This window comes from Oxyura jamaicensis, chromosome 1 (assembly GCF_011077185.1).
Source record: "Oxyura jamaicensis isolate SHBP4307 breed ruddy duck chromosome 1, BPBGC_Ojam_1.0, whole genome shotgun sequence".
NCBI lineage: Eukaryota > Metazoa > Chordata > Aves > Anseriformes > Anatidae > Oxyura > Oxyura jamaicensis.
Genome location: NC_048893.1, coordinates 148,952,385 through 148,976,813, shown reverse-complemented (window position 1 = coordinate 148,976,813; position 24,429 = coordinate 148,952,385). Strand labels below are relative to the sequence as shown.

Genomic DNA, 24,429 nt, shown 5'->3' with positions numbered 1-24,429 from the left:
CTCTTCTTTAGATTAAAAGGCTGGCCAGGGAGATGGTGATGGCAAGATGGCCATCCTCTTCCTCTTAATCTTAAGATTTTCAGAAGTCCATGCAGTACAAAATTCAGTTTGTTTGAACTAATAATTTTTCAGTGGGATGCTACCATATATAACCTACTTTTTTAAAAATTTTCTTATTTTCCCTCTTTATTCTGGCCTATGAGTTTTGTGAGCTCAAGACTTTAATACCAGGTTGAGTTACCATTTTACTTGAAATACACGTTCAACTCCAGTGGTCAGTGTTGTACTCAGTGGTGTACTGATCCTGTATGAGAATTTTATGTGGATGTTTGTGTATTAAAATAATAAAACTTAAAAGCCTCTCTTTTTTTTTTTTTTTTTTTTTTTTTTGCTTTTGAGATTGGACTTTGTATGCACATAGACTTCTCTGAAGTGAAACAAAACACAGGCTTTGAAAGACAACTAAACAGTTGAATGTTGAAGGATTTAGGGAATATTATGACAACTTTTGGAATTGCAAACATGGAGGCTAGCTGAGTGGTAATTGTGAACTTTGAAAAGTTTGTGTTGAAAGTGTTTTTTCGTAGTTAAGCACTACCGCAGATTGGAACGTTGTTTTAAATAGAAGCATAAGTTTTTCAAAACACAGCACAGGTTAATACTATTTTTTTGGTTAAAGAAATTGATAGGGATGCCTCTAAACTTGATAGCATTTATTCTTATTCAGCATTTAAAATGATTGGTGATAATTTGTATTTACTATTTCTTTAAAGAGAATCCTCTAGTACAGTACTCTGTGCATAGTTTTTGCAGTCAGAAAGTATGCAGTTCTTTCTATTCCACTCAGCACAATTGGAAATCATCAGTAAGTTAAAACTATTCAACTGCTCATCTACAGAGAGGCATGTAGGACTCCAATTAAGTTTACATGGATAAATGCAGATTTGTGTTTGCAAATGTCAAGATGACAGAAGCTTAATGCTGTAAAAAGGCTAATCAACGCTGAATATGTTTAGTGTCAGTAAATATTTATAGTGAAAACATGGCTTGTGGTTTTGTGCCTTAGCATTCCAGGTTTGTTCAGACTTTTAGTGAGTAAAAATAATAGTCTGTTCATAAACCTGCTATAAAACTTGTGTTTTCTATAAAACCAATTTTATTGTCTTTTTCATATTTCTCTTTTTTTTTTTTTTTTTTTTTTTTTTTGGAAACCAGGATAGGGGTTAGGCAGCATTTTGTAAGTTGATAAAAAATCAGGTAAATGTACCAAGATTTAAAGGTAGATATAGACCAGAGAATGTACAAGATAAGAGGCAGAATGCGAAGGAATTTCTTCCAAATATTTTATTTTTTTTAATGAGGACTTCTTCAAAACAGTGCTTACTAATCAACCCTGTTGAAAGATGTGTATATTTAATATGTTCATGTGTTCATTAGGCAATAACTAGAGTTTAACTAGAAAGTTGATTGAATCTCAGGATTACATATATGTTTATATATAAGATTTAAACATATAATACATTTCTTATGTCATTAGATCTCCAGAAGTTAAGTGTTAGTCCTCTTTCTTTTACAAGTGTGTTCTGGAAAATAGTGTGTCGAAATTGAAATCCATGAAGTACATCCTAAACTGAACTTCTGCTGATGTAATATAGTATGAAGAACACAGCTGAGTGAAAGAAAAGAGGCACAAGGAACATTGATTATTATTTTTTATTATATTTTGACTTAGAGAAAAGAAGAATATAACTGCAACTGCAGTTCCGCATCAGTCTTAACGGTGTAAAAAAAAGATGCTGAAGTGAAATTTTGTTTTCTGGAGGGGAAATAAATTGATATGGTTTTGGATTTTGTTTGCTGGAAATGTCATGGCTTGTCAGGCTAACAAATGTGATTTTGTTCTTGGCAGACTGCAGACCCGGACAAGAAAAAGAAAAATCCCCTGAAAACCGTTGCAACATAAATATAATATACTTCAGTTTAGTGTGTAACTTTGCATGAAATAAGCACTGCCTGTTAGCCTCCGTTTGATCCTGTGAGAGTGTGGGGCTAATGTCTGGCCAGTGTTTTGGAAGCAGCAGGTAGTCAGGAGCAAGCTGCTGTAGGGGTCCATATTTCTGTAGCCTAGCAGTTACTCGCACACAGATGGAGACCTTATGAACTTTGACAGAGGTCATGCTAAATTGTAAATCTAAAACTTCTAGACTTCTGAAGGATTACACTGGTACATTATTATTATTATTAATTATTTTTTTTTTTGAGTATACGATTAGGAACAGCACTAAAGATAGCAACTCTGTTTTGAGAAGTAGATCAACCATGCAGTCATTATTCATATCCTGATCACGGGGATCAATAAAGATAGCCTTTCATGATGCTTTATATGGAAACTGCATATTATAATTGTAATTTACATGGGTAGAACACATTATATTGCTTCTCAGACACCTAGGCTTGCCTGCTCTTTTGAACTCAATAAGGGAATTTTAGAGTTTTAAAGCATTTCAGAAGTTTCTGATTTTTCTGGTGCAAATGATTTGAAAATAATTAAGATACTCAGTGTTTTTTTGATTTCAGGTCTTTTGGGACAGTCAGCTGAGCCACCAAGCTCTCTGTCATCTGTCATCAGCCATCATCTCACTGGGGATCTTATAGCTGTTTAGGAAAGAAAAACATGAGATGATCTGGTTACACATTGTAATGCGTTTAAACCCTGCATTCAGTCAAAGTCAGGGAGCATTGAAGAGCCCCTCTTTTGTCTTCTAGTTACAGTCCCAAAGCTGTACTTAATAGATGAAAATCTCTGATACTTATCTTTCCATGCAAATGGAAAAATTTGGGGGGAGGGATCAATACGTTCATGTATTACTAGTTCTGTTTTGTAGCAGCCAAAGAAGGACTTTTTTTTTTCAAGTTATAGTCATTTGGCATTTAAAAACAAATACATATATTTTTTTAGTGGACATACAAAGTGAGTTTCATTCTGTGTTTATGAAATCAAGGTCTGTGGATGACTGTCTGGGTCAGAAGCAGCAAGGAGGCTCTTTTAATCAAATGGTCAAATTTTCATCTTGTCGTCGCTGAACTGGTTGCGTAATGTGCTTCTTAAATGGCTCATGAACTAGTCTTTAAAGCTATGACTTCATGATTCAATGAGGCTGAGTCTCATTCCATGTGTTGAAAGTGGTTTCAGTAATGGCCACACAGAGAGCTTGAAAATTCACACCAGCAGCAGACTGTAGGGGGAAAAAGCTTTAAAACAGTTTGAACTGATCTGCACATAAAATAACAAGAATGTTATTCATACTTCTAAACTGGAAAAACACAAAGGGAAAAGAAGTAGAAGCATAAAAGAATCTCCTTCTGTTGCCCCAGCAATTCACGGTCACTGTACTGCTAGTGTCTTTGTGTTAGTGATATCTGTTTCAATAGGGAAAAATAATCCAAATAGCTTAACTTGCAGTTGAGAGTAACCAATAGGTTTCTTTGTTTTATATGTTCCACGGGAACCTTTTATAATAGAAAAATTATGAAAACTCTACAAAATCTGTATAGTGATACAGTGTATGTACACACACATACTACTACTGTATATAGTGTATATATATATAAATTATGTCTGTGTTATATATATATATATATATATATTTGTGATAAAACTTCTTACCATCTCTCGTTACCATGACTGAGGAATTACTGTGACATGTATCTTCCACAGCAGTGCATGTATGTAAGGTGGCAGGTTAACAAGATAGGCTGGGATTTGTTGGAATTGTGCTGATATGCATGGTCATGACACATCTGTCATTTCAGTGAGATGGCCAAAAGTCTCTTGGTTGTGCATGCTGTCATTGACTTAACTAGGTGTTTGAACCAGGCTTGGTGAGGTGAAAATTCTTCCTCTTAATTACTTCATAATTAATCTGAGTGTTTAAGGAGGATATCTTGAACCAGGAGTGGAGAAAACTGGTAAATCTGCTTTGATTACATCATTACTGTGGTTTCTAAGTTGTAAACAAATATTCTGTGTAACTGAGAGCATGTATTTTTAGAAGTTGTTTCCTACTGTAATTCAATTAATAATTTCACCTGATTTTTGTATTGGTGTTTTGTTTTCAGGTGTGACTCACAATATCTCTTTACTGCGGGAAGTGATCATCCATCCACGCTTTGTTCGAGGAGACATCAGCACTAAATTTCTTCCTGAAGTCTATCCTGATGGATTTAAAGGTTTGTTCCTCTTTGGAATGCTTCTTATGTTTCTTTTTTTTTTTTTTTTTTTCTTGAGAGGTGTTGTTTCTGGTTATTATTCTTTTTGTATTTATAGACTATCATGTTCTCTAATCAGTCTTTACATTTTTTGTACGTATCTGTGCTTTTTAATAGCACATGATTGAAACAGTTACTTTCTTCACTTTCAACAAGACAAAATACATATTTCTAGTAACAAAATAGTAAATGAAATACAACCAAAGTCAAGCAAAACAATTGGTATGTGATATGAAATATGTAAAATAAACATCAGTTCAACTCTACCATGCTGTCATGCTTCATTACAGACAGTGCTCCTACTGTTAACTGGAGATGATATTTCTCTTTACCCACCACTATCGCTTCTCCAGTTGGTCTGTGCAGCATCTTCAGAAGCACCCTTTGGCACCCTTTGTGTTCACTGCAGCATTCTGTGGAGGATGTAGGCATTTTGCTAAAGTATTCCAGTAAGCCGGTCTCATTATGCACAGTAATGGGCATTACCTGAAATTATTGTCACTTATAAGCTAGGTGAGCATAAACACAAATGCAAACATTTCTTTACAACAACCCAAATGACAAGTTGCAGACGTGTATAACAGTTAGTAGAGAATGTACGTAAATGAATAGATTGGTTTCCGTTCACAAGGATCAACGTTTTAAAGGCTGTCTTCTCTCTCAGCCAATCTGCTGTAGATGCTTTCTTGATGTGTTTGGCCAGAGACTCAGTCTTTCTACAGGCCTTATACCTCAGCTGACATTCACAAGGCAGAAGCTCTTCCTTATTTAAAATAATAATAATAATAATAAATAATACATTATATAAATAACAAAAAAAATACATTCCAGTGTTTATAGCTCATCTTTTGTGGGTCTTTTATGAATTCTGTGGAGCTTGCTTCATCCCCCATTCATTATTAACCCAATGTGGCAAAATCCTGGTCCCACTTTGGAGACAACACTGCCACTTGGCAGTCACCAGAAATGACTGGCGCCTCGGGAAATTGTAATCTCATTAAGAGCAGAACAGATTTTTCTTACCCCAGGACTCAGTGTGTGAGTTTGGTGCAAAGAGTGTTCACCCACAGAAGTACTTTATATCATTGCGTAGTTGGCAGCTTTATTTGATACAGTCCTACAAGTGGGATTAATGCATCCAGCTTGTTCTTGGCTCCTGACTGAGGCAAAGGAACAGGAGTTAGTCACCTTGGGTGGCAGTAAGCTTGGGATGGTTGAAGCTCAAATGTTCTTTGTCTTCTTTGCTAAGGTACTTAATCTTCAGGTAACTGAGCTGGCTTTCATCCATCATAGACTTGAGGGTACTCTGATCTGCTATGAAGGCTCACTGCTGCTGATTAGCAGGTCTGTCTCCCTTCCCTTCCCTGACACTTTAATATGGAATCCCATGTCCCACCTCTTTGATGGTTCTGGGACTTTTCAGTCCTTTTCCTGAGTGGATTCAGTTCCCTAAACCACCAGAACACTGCATTTTTATTGTTGCTGCCTTTGTTGTTGTAGTTTTTTGAGAGTTATTGGGTTGACTTAGCTCATGGAGGAGTCTGGTGTACTTAGGTAGATGTACAGAGTGAGTGACAGGCTAGAATGGGGAGACGGGAATGGAGGAGAAAGGAAAGGTTGCAAACTATTAGGTAGGTTTATACTGTGTTGTGAAAAGGCAGACTCACCTGACGTGGAACTAGGAATGATGAAAACAGAAACCATCCTGCCCTTACTTGTGCTAATGCATCTGGGGTCCTTGGTCACTTAGAAGATGGGACACATTTTGCTGATGCAGTTGGTCTTGCTCTCTCTCTATTTTTTTTTTACTCTGGAAAGGAACAGTTATCTCTTTTTTTTTTTATTATTATTATTATTTTTTTATTTTTTTAAATATTTTATATTGCAATGTTAAGCTTTATATAATCAGTTAATTACTTGTTGGTCCACAAGTTGGGGGATGACAAATTTGTGGTCATATGACTTGAACTGTAAATGCGTATATTTGTGTGCACATACTCATGCAAATGACTGATTAATGTTGCAGTCTTGAATTAAAAAGTAATACTGTATTAACAGATTCTTAAAGATAAGCTTTTCCTGGAGACACTGGAAAACATGAGAAGAGATATTATGACAGTTCCCAATAGGAACTGATGAATGTTGTAAAATGATTAGACTTTGTTCATGCGGAATAAAAAGTCTCACTCTTCTCCTTCTGTGCATCAAATACAGGCATACATTAGCATTCTTAATGATAATATTGATTTCTGCATTTTATTTACAAAGCATTTCTATTTCAAATCAAGAATACCGATTCAAACCTCACTGAAGTAATTTGAGAGCACTTTTAATGATGTAGTTCACACTGGATCAGACCCCTCTGGCTTGAAAAATTATCAGTCATTTGAATTAGAGGATAGTTTCTTAAGTACCTATTGAAAAATATTTCTGCAGATGTAGAGACTCTAATGGAAATTGTTGAAGGCAAGCTAGAGTGGTGGGAAGATGATGCGTAGAAGCTCAGCAGGAGAAACAAAGGAAAATTAGCTTATACAATGCAAGTCCTATATTCACTTCACCAACCTTTTTATGTAAATACTCAGGGTAAACTTTGCTACAAAAATTTGAAAATTATGTAGCTTCATATATCATAATATTGTTTATTTAAAAAAACATAGCTTTAAAAAAAAGATATGGAATAATCTAAAAAATTAGAACAAAGTGTAGCCAAAGTGGATTTGGAAATACCTAGAAGTTTGTGCTGCTGATCACAGTAGAAATCCATAACTGAAATGTTTTAAATTTTGAAAACTTAAAAAATAATTCAGAAAAATAAATCAGTGAAGACTCATACTATATTAATGTTTGAGCACAATCCAGTGGGTTTGATTTCTAAACTACACTGTTGTCATTGTAGGTCTATGCTGATGTTAATTAATGAATGTTAGTTGTTTTCTTTCTCTTGACTGCATCAGGACTGGGCCATTCCCTTAAGTGCATTTTTCTTCAACTCTAAAAATTAACTTTTGTGATGTCCACTTCAAATTACGTCTAGAACTGGAACACTTAGTTATTTTCATGTTAGGGCTTAACTGTTTTTCTTTCATTCTGTAAATAATCACTCATTAACAAAAACATTTTTTTAAAAAAATTTCAAGTAATTTAAAAATGTTGCTGTGCTGAAACTAGCCTTGCTCAGGGTATGATTAGTGTGGGAAGACAGCTGCTGTCCAGAATGCTGGCTGGCTGGTAGGTCAGCTGGCGTGGGTTATTGCTCTGTGCACACATGTATGTTTGGGAGGAGTTGCAGATCTGACTGTGGGTAGAGCAACATCGATTGGGTTAGGTGTGACACAAATATGCCTGCCTTAGTGTGGCCTCCAAGCACTTTGAAATGAAAATGTTTGCCAAGCATGCAGGAATAGTCCATACTACTAGAATACTGTCAAACAAGCTGCCCTCTTACAGCTTCCAAGCAACCAGGAATGCATCTATACTTCCTAATTTTTCTGGTGGAAAAGGAATGTACAATCTAGTATCCCTATTTTATAGGCACAGAGAGTGCTTCTGTATTCAGAGATCCGAGAGGAGTCTTTGATAAAGACTAAATTAAACCTATGGATCCTTACCTTACTACCCTATGCATGGGATCATTCTTTGTGGTTCACTCTGTTTCACGGTTAAAATCTCTCTTTTCCTGGATAATTTTGATGATTGAGATATATTTTTTTTAATGGTTAACTCTTCCTGGTTATTGAATGATGTCTCAAATGCTTTGTCAATCCCTTTGGGAAAGACATCCGGTGCAAGTGGGAAATGGGGGAATTTTCCAAGAGATTATTGCAAAACCCATACCAGAACACAGGGAACAAAAGGAAGAGCCCTTTATCTTCCCATCTTGTCGCATGTTTGTCTCATTTGGTGGAGAGGAAGAGCAGAATTCTTGATGGACATTCCTTTGTTACCTGATTCTAAGACAGAAGGGGGAAAAAAAAAAAAGGAAGGTTATTTCTCTCTCCTGTAAGGGTGTATTGGCTCTAGAGTGTGTGTGAAGTGAAGGCTTTTAGGTATGTGGTGTTTGTCATAATTGGATTGGAGGAAACGATTATTCCACTTCACTCAGCACTCGTTAAATCACCTCTGGAATATTTTGTACAGTTTTACCCCTCTCACATGTATATGAAAAATGTCAATAAATCTGAATTTAGTAGAAAGTCATGAGGAGACTGATGAGGAGAGGCTGGTAGAATCAGGTTTATTTAGACTAGAAACAAGAAAGCTTAGGGTGAACCTAATGGCAGCCTTCCAGTATCTCTGAGGGGCTTCCCGAGATGATGGAGCTGGACTCTTCAGTGAGGTGCACAGCAGTAGAGTGAGAGTCAGTGGTCATAAATTGAAGCGTGGGAGGTTCCGCCTGGATATAAGGAAACAAAAATTCATTCTAAGGATAATTAATCATTGGGATGACTTGCCTAGAAAGGTTATGGAATCTCCATCCTTGGAGATTTTCAAGACTTGATTGCACAAACCTCTGAGCCACCTGCTCTGAATCTGATGTTGAGAGTGCACGGTCAGGAGACAGATGGACACTGCTTGGACTTGAGACCCCCCAAGATCCCTTTCAGCCTCAGTGATTCCATAAAAGCACTTTTAGGTGAATTGGGACTTCAGATATCATTTAAATTGTTATTAGTAGGATGGGGGAATGACGCTTCTCTGGCTGTGTTACTATTAAAAGAGAGAGTATAGTTGCTGTTACTTCTGTGTATGCTCTCTACACTAGAATTGAATCTTTGTCTCCATTTTATGAAGCTACTGGATTATAAAAATTGTGCTGACAGATAGCATAGTTGACTTCTCTATGCCAGGTGAAATCATGAACCTTTATTGGTTTGTCAGTAATAACTTTGTACTTCAAAACAGTATGCTCTAGCAATCAGTCCCACCAGCTCTGTGAGAGACATACTTCTTCTCTATTCTGAATGTTTTGGGATTGCATATGCTGACAATGTTGTCTGTATTTTTCCATGACCACTTTTGGGTGGAACAAAGCTCATCTCAATTTCAGAAGAAATCAAAACCTTTAGTAACATCCAGCTTTTGTTTTCTGCCTCAGCCTACTCAGTATACATGTTATTTGTAATTTCAATATCTAATGCCAACTTCAAAATCCACTGGGGGAAAACTGAAGCAAAAACATCCTAAATATGATACCAGCGCTGTCTGCATTGGTGTGGATTTGAATTGTATGGTGTACTTTCTATCTTAGCCATTTTGCTTTTAATTTTTATTCTTCTCTATCAGAAAAGTCACTTTTCAACTATTAAGTAACAGGCCTGGGTACATAACCAGGGCTTGGTGTTTTTTTTTTTTCTTTTTTTTTTTTCTTTTTTTTTTTCTGTAATTGATAGGAGGAAACACATTTCTAGGACAAAATGCAAATGAGACTGTTATGGGAAAAATGACCTTTTATGTAATTTAATTTGAAGTTGGTTATGTAAAGTAATTGCATGAACCTTTTTGACTCAGCTTGGGGGATACTGTGATAATATTGATTTAAGCAATCATAACATCAGGGAAATGAGAGAGAAATACTTTTTCCCTGTCTTCTTTCTGATCAGGGTTCTGCTGTTTAGTAGTAAAAGATGCATATGATCTAGTTTTCAGTAACAGGAACAACAGTGCTTCCATTCCTTTAATTGTGGCTTAGTTTTATAGCCATTAATTGTGTTTTACGTTGACATTATATAATTCAGCTCAGTGATACCGAGAGTGCAGAAGTATATCCCAGGTGGTGGAGAGAGATCTGGAAGCTAATTTACATTTTATGGTGGAGATGAAATCTCAGTACAGGCCAGGAGTCCCGTATGCAGTAAGGAGGGTTGGAAAGGGCAGTGATAGAACTTCCCGTATTGGAAGCTGGGGAGCCTTTGCTCCACTCATTTTGCTTCCAATCAAGGTAGCTCTTGGAAAAATGCCTCAGAAGTACCTTTGTAACTTTTCAGATCGATCTTCTGCATAGTGAACATGAAAGGCTGTGTTATTATGTCTTTATTGATGATGAATATTAACTTATGCTTCAAGACATCCAGTTGAAGTCCTGAGGGCTAGCTTGTAAGCTAAAATAATACCTGAGGTGAAACAAAGGTATCACGATCTGGAACATCGATTTATTTCCAGATATAGTAATGTAATAAATAATTTAACTTCAAAACCATTTAAAATCCTGCTAAGCATAGCAAGAGCAAAAGGCAAGGGGAATGGGGCTGGTGTTCAGAAAACTAAGGTAGTACTGACACCAGGATTTCTTGGGTAATAATGGTAAATTGCCATCTGTAGGAAGCAACCTTCAGGCAAACTTCTGAGGTATGTCTCCAAAGTTATGCTAAGGATGTTCTGTGGTACGATTGTATCTTCACCACCAAAGAGCCGAAGACCAAAACTGAATTTTGTTAACATTTGAGTTATCTCCGAGACTTGGGAAAATCAATACAGCTTGCCCACGTCGGACACCACAGTGATGACTGGCTTTCCGCTTGCCAACTATGTGCCACAACTAATGCAGATTGTGACAAATACAGAAAGAGGATAAACATTTTTTTCACATCAGTGATAATGAAGAGGTGAATGTAGTTCTTGATCGGTTGTTAACCTGTTTCAAATTATTGACATTTGTTTGCTGTTTGGAATTTGATCTTTATTGAAGATACAAGGAGAACACAGTTTTTGCAGCACAACACGTGCAAAAGCAGTTATTGATCTCATCCAAGATGAAGTCATGCAATGAAACCCTCACATTGGGATTTCTCTAATTTTACCTTGTTCTCGTGTCTCAGTTGATGCTACCAGTGTTTGTTGGAGCAGATGAGAACATACAGTTTTGGTCACAGACTTTTCAGGGGTGTTAGGCATGATGACTGAAAAGCAAAGGTTTTAGGAGAGATTTCCTGATATATCTTTACCTGAGGTATCTGAACTCTTGTTGGGCTGATATATCTATCTATCTATCTATAAAATGTAAATACCAGTTTTAGAAATACAGTCTTCTGGAAAAAAAATCTCAGCTTCTTTTCTGTGTGCAAACTACTGGGAAAATTGGAAAACTAGCACACCTCAGAGCCAGACAGTGGATGCTTGTTGCAGTTATATAGGGTTTATGTGTGTGTATATATATATTTATATACAAAAACACATCTAAATGGTACAGAAGTTTAGTGTTTTTTGACTTTCACTCTACAATTAATTTTTCTAGTAACCAGCAAAAGAAAGATCAAGTTTGTTCCTCAAAAGAAAGATCAAGCCAGTTCCTCAACCTTTCAGGATTTTTCTTTCTGCATGTGTGTGTTAGCGAAGACAGTTTCCATTTCAAGGCAGATAGAAAATAATAAACACTGAGCAAAGGGAGTTGCATTAATCTTTAGCCAAAATATGTTAATATGGGCTAAATTAAAAATAAATAGATGCAGATATGCTGACTCTTATTATTTCTAAATATACATTTTTTTGGCCTGTGACAGCTCCTTTGTACTGCAAACTGGAACTGTAATGAGGGTGTTTCCATCATCTTAGCTTGATTGCGTTGCCGAGGTGAGCTCTAAGCAGCATCTTTACCTATCCATAATTAATGTGACCAGTCAAATAATGATGAGTCCTGTGCAGAAAACATCCTGTTTTGAAACTGCTCTTGCACTTGTTGCTGTAAAGTCTGTTCTCATCGTTTTCAGAGGTCTCCATTCTGTATTTAATTGAAGATTGTGCTAGCCTTATGCTGCTGATAGATATTGTCACTCCCTAATAACCAGCACCAGGGAATGTGAGTTAACGTTACCTGCAGCAGAGCTGAGGTGATGGGAGTGTAGGGATGAAGAGGGCAATTGTCTCTGCTGCATGACTGGAAGCAAATATGCTTCACTGGGCAGAGCTGCCTAGGCAGGTAGAGCCTTCTGAACCCCATCCCCACCTCCTTCCCCAGCCTTTCATGTGCAGTCTGTACTTGACATAGATGATGGCATTTGCTGTGATATCTATACATGAAGGTCTACTGAGGCAGACAGCAGCTGCATGAAGCACTTTGAGAGTTCTGTTGTAACTGAGTTCAGCTACATCTTTCAGTCTTACCGTCATCTTTTTTTTTATCTTGAATTATTGCATTATCCTCCTCTCTGGCTTTTGAAACACTCATGGCTTTCATCTGTGCAAAATTTCTCTCCTGAGAATAGTTTGCTGCTTTTTCTCCATGACAATTCATCTCCGCACTTCTTGTCCTCTTCTGTGCCAACTTTAACTTCCTGTCACCCCCGTATGGGCTGGTTACTTTACTTGCCCTTTGACTTGCTCTCACATCAGTTCTGACTGCCTTTCTTCTCTGGTGACACCAGTCTTGTCCACCTATTTGCCAGCTTCTCATACCAAACCTGTATTGCACAGTCTCTGACCTAAACATGGGAAGGACAAAGTTCTGGCACTATGCTCTCTCTTTTTATCAGGATGACCAAATTTCGAATTGACTTTCACTGACCAGGATAGGAAAAAAAATACAAAACACACAACCTTCCTGTCACTTTGGTTCATACCTTTTTGTCCAAACCTTTATTCGCTTACCTGCCTTTAAGTTGCAGGGTACTTTGAGCTGTTTTCTGCTTATGAAGTGCCAAGTATGCCATTAGTCACAAAATAATGATGTCACAAATGACACTACAGGACAATCAGTTTCATCCACATTTATTTCTGGAGTTGTCCTTATCCCTTTTGCTCAGAAAATCTGTAGCCTTGGTAAGATAAGGTACTGAGAAAGAATGCTGTATATTTTGAATAAGTTCTAATGTACAGATGGATTCCTTACCAGCATGAGGCACAATATGTCAACCAGTGACATTTCAGTAATGAAAACAAGATGCTGCAGCGTCGTTCAATTTTTTTTCTTTCAGTTGTCAAATTGTTTTCAACAGAGATACCCGTGTTAGCAGTAGGGCTGATCTGTATGAAAACATGCAATTTCAACTTTGAAACTCAGAGCGTCTGCTATGCTGAGCCTCATCTTAATTTAGGGGAAAATGTAGGTTTAATCTGTGAGGACTGAGTAGTGTCTTCTCTGGTAGCTGTTACTTTTTGTGTCTGTGTCTATGCTGGTCTGCAGTATCTAATTTTTTTTAACTGATTTTTGAAAACTAGGGCACAAGTTGACAGATCTTGAAAGAAGGGAACTTCTGGCAACAGCAGCTTCTTTATATGTGGCTGAACAACTGAGATCACAGCGATTTCTAGGGACTCCAAGGTAAGTTTGTTTCTAGGAACTCAGATGTGCTGATGCATTTTGTTAATGGCATCTTCTTATGCACTGGTGAGAAACTGCATGGTTTCTTAATATAGTCTGTTTTTTCTAAATTCAAATGAGCTGGTGCTTACATTTCCCTACTCGCACAAGTCACACACAATTATTTTTATTCTACATATTAGCAAGCTAATAGGCACAAAAATGTGTTACAAGCCAGTACAGTAATTAATGCACATCAGGAGTTTCATTAATGCAAAATGTTGCTACATTAGTAACTAACCACAAATTGAGCATCACAAATTTCCCATGTGTCCATTTGAAGCGATCTAAGCACTTTGGGATAATATGAATATTCAGCTACAGAGCTTTAAAATATTGTGGATTCATGAGTAATTTGCTACCTTGATGAAGAAGCTTAATAGTTTAGGGTCTGATTCTGAAAACACTTTTTGACTTGTAAATACTGGAGTACGCAGCACCTTGCTGTTGTTCCCCTGCTTCTTTGTTCTTTTGGTTTTTCATTCATTTGGATAGCAGCAGTTAGTAACCTGTATAGTACTGTTATTTGGCAAGCCAGTGCAGTAGTGTCTGTCAAAATAGTAATTCAGTTCTTTGGCTTTTTGGAACAGTATGCTTTCCTCCTAGGATGCTTCTAGCTTTCATCGTCTCCTCTTGCCCATCATTGTAAGCTGAAGCCTTTGTCAATGCCTTGAGACCTTCTATTAAAACAACGTAATTTATTAATCTCATTTGGGTAGCTGGTGTTTCCAACAATTGCCTATAGCAAATGTGAACTTCAAATGCCTCTTTGTTTCTTAAGTTAAATTCTTTAACGCAGTTGCATGTGTATGTCTGTGAGAGATGCAGACAGACAGAGTCAGAATGCAGGACAGACATTATTCACATTCCATGCCAGTGGTTTGACAGTGTATTCTATTACTGATTTTACAGTGGTCAGGGATAAATGAAATGTGGTTTCAAGAAGTCTTTATTTTTATTTGTACCCACAAAGATAAATAGTACCATATGGTGTTAAAAAAAAAAAAAAAAAAAAAAAAAGACACTTAGAGCAAGCATAACAGCTTTGTAATACATAGCATATGTAGGGCTAGGTCATTGCTTGCCTTATGCACCTATAGGGGAAAGTTAAGCACCTTCTTACTTCATTCCACAAGTTGTATCCTCCAAAGAAAATGGCATAAGGAGAACAACAGATACGCTAATGCCACTGTTCCTCAGCTAAAAAGTGAATGAGGAAGAATGAAGAGGAGCTTTGACTGTAGTTTTTACTGGTCAGCATAGGAAGTTAAGTAGTCTGTTAGTGCTATAGAGGAGTAAAGGATTCATTACTACTTAATTTTAAGTATAGGAATTGTTGACTTAATGATTCTCAACCTGCTGTTGTATACCTTGCTCTGCTTTGGGATTTTTTATTTTTATTTTTTTTCTGGTAACATCTTCTTGATAATGAGAAAAGGAGTCCAACTTTTCAAGAATCTTTTAATGTTTTATTTCTAATGCAAATTTTTTCTTTTATTACTAGGTGTCTATGTATCTTAATAGAAAAGACATACTCAACTACTTAAACCATACTGTCAAATATGTAAACAAAATACTTATTTGAGCAATCCGGCACAGCCGTTCTTCTCATTTTATGACGTATCAGGGAAACAAATACTCTCCTGCTTTGAAGACAAAGTAGCTTCCTATTGAAGTTCTTGTAACCTAACTCCCTCATATGTATTCCTCTAGCATGAAAAGAGAAGGCAGTAGAGTCTGACCACGTGAAGTTTTCCCTTGATAAGACTAGATTAAGATCTGCTCTTTCAGGTTTCAAATGGTGGAGCTAACAAATGTTTTAGTACAGGGGATATCACTTTCTCTTGCCAGGTACCTATGTTCAGCTCAGTTTCCTCAGGACAGTCCTTTCTGTCTGTTGTAGTATATACAGATCTGGAAGGAATCCTTCAGAAGCTGAGCATTAGAATTTTCTCAAAGTGGGGGCTGAGTGTGGTTCTTAGTGGATAGGTCATTGTTTCAATCCACATACATTGTTAAGTCTACTTGTTCTAATGACAGTAAAGCTGCCTGTCTGAGGCCAAGTAAGGACAAGGTAACGTGAAAAGGCTTACCGGTAAGTAACATCTGAAGAAAATCAAAACTGGTAAGGATCCCCTTTCCTTCAAATCATGTAGCTCCGTCAGAGACAAGTCAAAGAAACAAAAGCAGAACGAGGTCAAAGGATTGTACCGTTTCCTGGACAGCAGGCTCCACTCCTTAGAGCAGCTAGTGGACTCCCTCTAGAGGGGACTGAATACTGTGGAGCAAAGAAGTTACTGCAGCCCCATCAAGGGTCCCTCACGGCATGTCCTTAATGTGGCCAAGCTGCGCCTGACTTGTTTTTGAAGGTGTTCCATGTCATGGGCACTTTTTAGGAACAGGATTGTGGCCATAAAAAGCACATCTTTATTGCTGTGCCTGCAATCTGTTTGAAAAATTTTAATAAATAAAAAGTATATAGTAGGAACCTGTCCTACTGGCAGCAAATCAAAAAAGCCGGTTGTAATCTTGGATGCAGTTCACTGTGGGAGAATTGGATGTTTGGAGTCTGTGTGAATTTTAAATCCATGTTGGAGAATGTAAGTGAATTTAGACTACGTATTCCAAATTTGATCCATAACATTCTCCTGACCGTCTGGAAAACTACACAAATATGTTGATGATCATCTTCAGAGTTTCAGTGCCCTGGCTTTTTTTTTTTCTTTTGCATACACTGAAAGCAATCATGAGGAATTTTTGTGCTAGGAATTACACTGAACATTACTATTTTGAAATCATGCATTATTTCTTCTGAACTTGGCACAGCTACCGGATAGACAGTTTTCTGCTGAATTTGAGTTATATGATTATCTTTTGGTTTTCATTTGTGGCTTTTTTTTTCCCCTTTTGGGAGCCATATGTGTAGCATGCATTCTTTTACAACTGCAGGGGTATTTAGAGTTCCCTTTTTTCCCCATGATTTATTCAGCCCAAGCTCAGGATTGTTATTCTAGTCAGATGGATAGACAGAACCACGCTTGGCAGTCTTCACAGAAACTCCACCTTTTGCTAGCAGGGCTACTGGGACTGTACTCATATGAAATGGAGCTGAGCCAGATTACGGATTCACTGTCCCAGCCTGCTCCTCTGCTTGGCAAGGAATTGGACAATTCCTTGGGTTTTTGCCTCATTAAGATCAAACACCCAACTTTGTTCCACTGGTTTCAATTAGGTGTGACCTCTGTAATGGGATTCTTTGTTGGAGCAGTTTGTGTGGCATCGAGGTTAATGCAGGCCTTGAGCTGAGCACCAGTTTGCCTTTCCTGTGTCAGAGTGAATGGCATTATAATTTGGGTGGAGCACCCACAGGTGAGTTTCCACTGTCTGCATTACTATGTATCCCTGCCCTCAATGGTCTTGTAGTATTAATTTACCAACCCTTAGCTAGAACAGCTGCTGGGGACCTGTGCGTGCTCATAGTTAAAGAAATTCAGACATTTACGTTTGTTATGCAATTTGATACTTAGAACTTTTTTTTTTTTTTTTAATTTAATTTAACTGCTTGTTATTTAACCATTTTTCCTGGGAAATGGGTTGTTGAGCATTTGGTTTTGTTTTGTATTTGGAAGATAATTAGCTAATAAAAATGCTTGGTATTTTGTGAGCCAGATACTACTAATGTGAATATTTCACTGTGATATCCAGATAATAGAGGCACATGTTTCCTCCAGGAAACAGCTATGAATGATAGATGATTATTTCATTGTTCAGCTTTCAGTTACTTTACCGAGGACTTTTCCTACTTGTTCCATAGTCCAGTTTGTTGTGAAGCTGGTGCCACCCACAGCTGCTGAACAGATTTACAGCGTCTAGTAAAATCCCAAGGTCTTCTAGACAGAATTTGATCTTGTTTCAAGTGGAAACATATTTTGGCTGAAGTGGATCCAGCTTATTTTCTGTCTGTTTGATGTAGTTAGCCTTTGAGACCAAAAATGATGTTGTACAGTTGAATCTTCACATTTTGGCTTCAGACTTGTTTTCATTAGTGGGTTGGGAGGGGACTAGGAGAGTGACTCTCCAGGTGTGGCTACATCATGCTATCTCATGGGTCTACTAATGTGATGTTTATACTTCTAAACCCAATTGCCTGCAGCACTTCCTATGTGTTGCTTGTGTTGGCAGCTAAGTGTATTTTCCTGATTTTTCTATGGGTTTTACCCTTTCATCATTTATGACTTGGAAAAAAACAGTGAGGCTGCATGCCCACATTACCTGATACTACATGCAAAAAGACAGTAACACATTGGGAAATGTTTTACATTGCTAGCAAATAACTAAAGGTTTTTCTTGCTCGCCTGTTCAGCACAGAAGACTGAGACTGGGGAGCCTTGAGTTAAACTCCTAACTGTTCTTGTGGGGCCTTAGAGAAGTCAGTTGGGCTGGGCCTCAGTTTACCAAAAGACAAAATGGCCTTAATGCCTTGCTGTATAATTAGGGTCTTGTAAATATTTATTTATCAGGTTTTATAAAGTATGTTGAGACCTAGAATGGATGATATTTTCCAAGCATAAAAGAATACTTTCACAGGAATGGTAGGTGTATTTGTGAGAAACTGTAGTTAAGAGACAAGTAAAATTTTGGTTTAATCCAAAAATGCTGGCTTGTCTTTTCATTGGCTTTTCACAAGTTCTGATTGGTGAAGAGCAAGAACAGAAACAGTTACGTTTAGCATTTTATTTCATGAGCTTTTGTAGGATTGTGTCTAGGTTGATTCGAAACAGATATATTGATGTAAATCCTCATCTGTGCATAGTAACAATGGTTCATATACCTGATTTGCCTTGCCATTTTATGGTTTATGGCAGCTAGTGAGCTGTTTGGAGAGCAATGGAGCCCAGGACCCCTCTCATGCTTGCTTTCACATAGACTACACCTATTATCCTGCTGGAGCCTGGGACGCAGCCAGCTCTTTGCCAGCCTAGGGTTTCCCCATATGGAAGAATGGTCAGCTGCTCGATAGGAGAGCTTTCTGGCTCTCCGGCACTGCTGGAGCAGCACAAAATAAGGTTATGTTACATTGATGATGTCAGGAAAATTTACTAGAGTCATCCAAACCGGCCACTTGGAAGGAGAGTGAGCTGCAGCACAGGCACCACTGAATTGTATCAGTTACACTATGTGATTCCGCTCCCCCCCCCCCCGACCACAGTAATAACATGAACAGTTATTGCAAGTACAGCTAAATATTTATACTTTGCGTTACCCTACAAATACCCTCTTGTGTGATATAAAGCTAAAATGCTTTGTTTTCATTTGGTAAGGATGACTAAGTCCAACCCAATTGTGGCTTTCTTTAATTCCCTTACTTTGGAGTTACGCAGTCATCCTTAGCTCATGAAAATAACACTGTCTTATCCTTACTCTTCTGGTCCCCTGGTTAAGAAGTCAGGCATTCTTTTCATGATTTACTGCTATGCCTTTGAAAACCCTCAATATACTTATGTAACTGCTGCAGCTTCAGACCGTAATTCCACGGTGTATTTTTTTGTTCCCTGTATACTAGCAAGGTACTAAGAATCCATTCTCTGTGTGTGAGAAATCCTTGTTTGTAATGGGGTCTTCATGTGGTCACACCCCTACCTTTTCCCTTCAGGTGTTACTTAATCTTATTCTTTTGGCCTCTCAGTAATAATATAGTATTTTTTTTTCTTTGTAATCTTGCTTAATCAGTGCTAAAACCACCGCCCTATATAGTATTCTGTCCGTCTTTAAAATCTGGTATTATTTACCCTTCTATGCTGTTCATTTGCATATTACAGAAAGAGGATTGCATGTGTTAGAGACAAACAATTAGATGTAAATGTATGAAGCAGGTGTTTTTAGCCGGTGGAAGTGAACTTTTATGTAAAATGTAAAAGTTGGAGTAGAGTGAAATTCAGCATAAATGGAGCATTTATGACTACTCCAGAAGGTATGTATCTTTTTTTTCTTTCTTTAGATTAAATTAATGACACCAGAATTGATAGTGTGAGTAATATCTGGTATTTTATATAGTAGTTTGAAAGTGGAGCTATTGCTCTGTGTGAACATATATTCCAGAAACAGAATGGTTTGTTCTGGGAGCTTTTCATAGCTTATTATCCATATTTCATTTATGGGGAAAAAAAAAGGTGTTCTGGGCACTCAGCAGTTCATGCTTGCTCAATCTTTAGAGTTGATAATCATTATGAAATAATAATGAAGATAATCATTATGAAGTTTGGACCTCACTGAACATCTTCTGGGAAGATGTTCAGGCAGCAGGCAGCACACATCTTGCTTAGGTGATTGCTGGTGGGAAGGTCGGTCACCGAAGTAAATGGACCTGGCTAAGTCCCCGTGTTTATTGTGATTTATTTTCACCTTGTCTGCAGGGAAAACAGCAGCTAATATAGGAGTGTCATAGCTTCTGTGGCTACCACTCAGTTAATGTTGAAACTTGAACGTATGTGACTTGGCCCTTTCCTCATCCATGGTTTGCTTATGACTTCTTTCCAAGATCCTCACTTTACCACAAGATCTCTTGGTCTTACCTTTACTCTGATCCCCTTTTTTAAGCCTAACAATTCTTTCCTTTCATGCAGGCTTACACCTCCTAAACTCATTCCTTAGTATTTGTGTAAAAAGTGTAAACACGAAGCTGTAGAACTAACAAGTTGTGTGCTAATCACCACGTGCTCACCAGTCATTTTACAGCTATTTTGAGCATAGGTTTTTCTCTTCATCTGTACGATTTATTTGAAGTTTCTAAGGGCAGAAATGAAATTGTGTTGGATTTTTTTTTAATGTAAGGGCAAAGGTTTTCTTCGCTTTGGGGGACTCTAAGCTCAGTGAAAAATGTATGTATAACTGTGTTTTCATATGAGAAGTGCTATTCGTGTTTCTTTCATAGGATTAATAACATAAAAAAGATAAGCACAAACATCAGGACCTTACCTTGTTAAGTTCCTTGGAGCATTGGCTGTGTCCTGCTGTTTGTTTGTGTAGTGTATAGCATATTCTGGATGCTGTTGCAGTAGAAATTTTATCAAGAAAATAATATGGGAAGAAAAAGTCTCTCTCGTTCAATATTGTCTGCATACTTTTACATGTATGTGTCTTGATTTGTCCATTCTTTAGCATGCTTGCTTCATTCATGATTCACAAAGGCTGTACTTAAATATGAGATATTGATTGAAGGGATAGATAATTCATTTATACCTTTGTTATTGGGTATTACAATTTTCAACCATTTCTTTTTCCTTTGATTTAACTGCAAAAGTGGGATGGGACACAGAATGGCCTCATTATTGTAGGAGTATTTCTCTGTTCCCTGCAATGATTCCAAAAGCTCTTGCACACTTCATCAGTATTATTGTAATTCTTTGGCTGCAGGATATTTGGCAGCTGTTGCACCCCACTGGCAAATCCTATTCAGACTTCACTTCCATTCACCATTGCCATTGGAGAATTGATTTCTCTCTCCTCTGCTCTAACCTTTCCCAATTCATTTTGGATTGTTCAATGTGAAACATTTTAATTTCATATCATACAGCCATTCAGCTCACAATCCTTTTTTAACCTGTCACCAGGGTAACAGCATAGCATGCTTTCTTTAGGCAATCAAGTTTTTATTTCACATGCTTAATGTTGCATTAAATGTTTGCATTTTGTTTAACCCTCTTAAATACTTTGAACTGTGGATATATTTTGCAGGGTAATGAAGTCTCTGATTTCAGTGTCAAGTCTTCATAGAAATTGCCTTATTTAAAATAAAAAAATAAAAGAGCAGAAGATGAATACAGTAATGAGAAGATTATTAGTCAAATCCCAAATGGATGAATGAGACAAGCATCTGTAGGATGGCAAAAATATTTTTCTTCTGGAAAACCTTCCAGAAGCTTATAGTATGATCTTTAGACCTGTGCTTTAGGATTGCTCTTACCTGTAAGTGCTTGTAGGCAATGCAAATATGCATTGAAATAATGCAAATATGGGATTAACTATGCAACAACATGACTTTAAGAAGTGAAATGTCTGGCCTATACCTGTCAGTCTGCTTGAAACTGTTTGCCAGATATGTGTATAGAACCGCAATAGCAAGTGAACTGCTATTACTGACTGAATAGCAAGTGATTTATTGCATAAAAAATAGAATTTAATGGGATGATGCAATTGATAAATACAAAACGCATGTTTATGGCATTAACAACGGGCTGTATCCATCTTATTGGAAATGAGAATAATGATGGATTTGGAGTACTTCACTGTAGATGGTTACAAAAATAGCATTAAACAGACATTTTCATATGTGAAAAAGCATTGATGTCATCTAACTGTGACCTTACAGAGCAAGTCCTGCTTGCCTTGGTATAGGTTTGCTTCCACCTGTTTGGCTGGAATCTTAATCAAATCTTTCATAGATGTTTTTAAAAGGCCCAGGATTTTACATCCTATGTCTTTAATTATAATTAGAGGTATAGTGTTAAAGGCTTTTTATTTGTCACGTTCTATTCTTAATCATGTAGGTATAAAAGATGTGAAAAATATGTATTTAGTTTTAACAAGAGAAATGTAAGAACTCACAGTGTTGTAAATAAGGTCAAACTCTACTCATTTATGATGAAATAAGCCCACTATAATGAAAGCACTAATAATAAGCATTTTAACAATGAAATGCTAATTTTACAGAGCTTTTTGTTTGCAAAATAAATCCTACGTATCTGGCTTTTTTTTAAAGGAAAATATCGTGACTGTATTAGCTGGACTGTTTGAGTTTGCATTTGATACAGCTCTCTTTTGAAGAGGCAGCTGCTTATTAGAGATCAGACCCATAAAGTTGACTGTTAGATTTTTTTTTCAACAGCATACAGCTAACTATACAATGCAGTTCTTTCTATTAATTTCCAAGCTTTCTGTCCAGTTTCCTTTTTTCCCAAGTTGTGCTATAAGCTACCAAATATTATTACCTGCCAAAAGTGGTTTGGCAGTGTTTTGTTACTGAATTTTGCCAAAAGGAGCCAAACATATGGTAACAGTTAATTTATTGGTTCTTCTAACCTCCAGGGAACTCTTACAGAGAGCATATTACCTTTTTATCTAACATATTTTAAATAAAAGAGCTGTTGGCTTGAAATTTGATATGCCAGTATAGAAGCTGACCTTCCATGCAGTTATGCTTGATTCAGTCTTGTTTAAGGGTAAGATTAAAAGTGCAAATGTGTAAGATTGAGCTAAGGCTTTTTTCGTTTCAGTTTTTACGGAGTCAGGTCACTTTTGCATAGTTTTAGTGTGTGTGCATGTATGAAGAAACATTTTCAGGAGAAAAATGAGTCCTGCGTTTCCCTCAGAAGTCCTGAGAGCTCGCTCTTCTCTTTTTTGATAAGGCATTTCCTGATAGTAAATTATCAAGAGGTATCTTAAAAAAATAATATATGTATATATATTAAAAAAAACACAAACACAACCTCCCTCCCCCCAAAAAACAACAACAACAACAAAAAACAAACAAAACCCAAGTATTTTTCACTTTTATTTATATGTATTTTCGTAAGTAGGATCACAGGTCCATTTGTTGCTCCATGACTGTGAAGGTTTGTCTAATTGTAATGGGAAAAGTGTTTGAGAGGTAACAGTGCTAATTGTGCTATTATGTGCAGTCAAGAAGTTGAGTTTGATGTCCTGCACAGCTCAAAATCATCTGCTGATAGGCTGTCTATATTTGAGGTAGCCCTTTCTGTTCTGTGTTACATAGGTTGTATTCTTCTCTTCGTAACCTGATGTTGTGGTGGCTCTTAAAAACTACTTGAGTATGCCATAATATTTCAGATGACATACTTGACATAGATGGATAGATGGTGCCTTAAATGAAAAATATTCTGTCTTCTGCTGGCTCATAATAAGTATTCAAAGGCCTGGATGTGCATTTAGACTGCCTGAATGACTTTTTCTTTTGTGATTATGAGCACGTCTTTAACATATTTCACAGATGGTTCTTTAGTGGTTTACTTCTTTGTGTAATTGGAGTTTGTTTTGGCTTTGGCTTCCCTTTAACATGTATCTTCAAAGCCTGGAGTGTGAGAAAGACTGGGCAGGAAAGAGCAGTGCAGAACCTGGTTCTTTTGAAACCAGGGATGTTTACCCATTGATTTAGAAAGAGGTGACATGTCTTCGTCCTGTCCTCTCTGTGGTGGTTCATAAAATTAAGTCTTGCTACTTGTATTGCAAAACAAAAACCAAAACAAAACAAACAACTTTTTTAAAAATCTGGAATGTCTGTTCAATTTTATCCTCCCTGGGCTTCAAGCTTCTTTTACTCCAGTGTTGAGGTACGTGGTTCCGGGGCTCCTCGCTCTGCCCTGGGTGGTGGTTAGGACACACCTTGATCACACAGTATTAATTTTCTCTAGGTTCTGCTGCTCGTTTTTCTATCAGGCACTGAAATCTAAAGCCAGGTTTTCATCTGGCTGTACCCAACTCTTATGGCTCTTTGATGAGGGAGATGCTGTAAACCAACAGCTTTCCTCTGTTCATTGCCTTGAACGAGTGGCAGCACTTCTTTTCTAAATTCTACATTTCCCCCACACCCCAGAGTGCAGTAAATCCTTTTTTCATTTACCCATATCCTTGAACAAATCAGTCATTTTAAGATGTTTACTAACATTAGGTCCACCTTACTCCTCTGTTAGCTGTGATTTTTCCACTCTTTGATCTCAGACATTGCATTGTACAGGCTTACTTTTCTTAAGTCTTAACACCTGTCTTAACTGAACCCTTCTGAGTGAATAGAGTGAATCTCTGTTTTAGTGATTTTTTTTCCAAAATCGTGGAAGTTTTATGGCTACTTA

At 37.2% G+C, this 24,429-nt stretch overlaps 1 protein-coding gene across 1 annotated transcript in view; it reads left to right on the top strand.

The window, feature by feature from the left end:
• Positions 1 to 24,429, top strand: part of PCCA (propionyl-CoA carboxylase subunit alpha) — a 275,014-nt gene that overhangs the window by 128,975 nt on the left and 121,610 nt on the right. The window contains exons 16-17 of the mRNA XM_035318665.1: positions 4,120 to 4,230; positions 13,423 to 13,525. Coding sequence (XP_035174556.1) covers positions 4,120 to 4,230; positions 13,423 to 13,525 — 214 coding nt within the window. The remainder of the gene's footprint in view (positions 1 to 4,119; positions 4,231 to 13,422; positions 13,526 to 24,429) is intronic.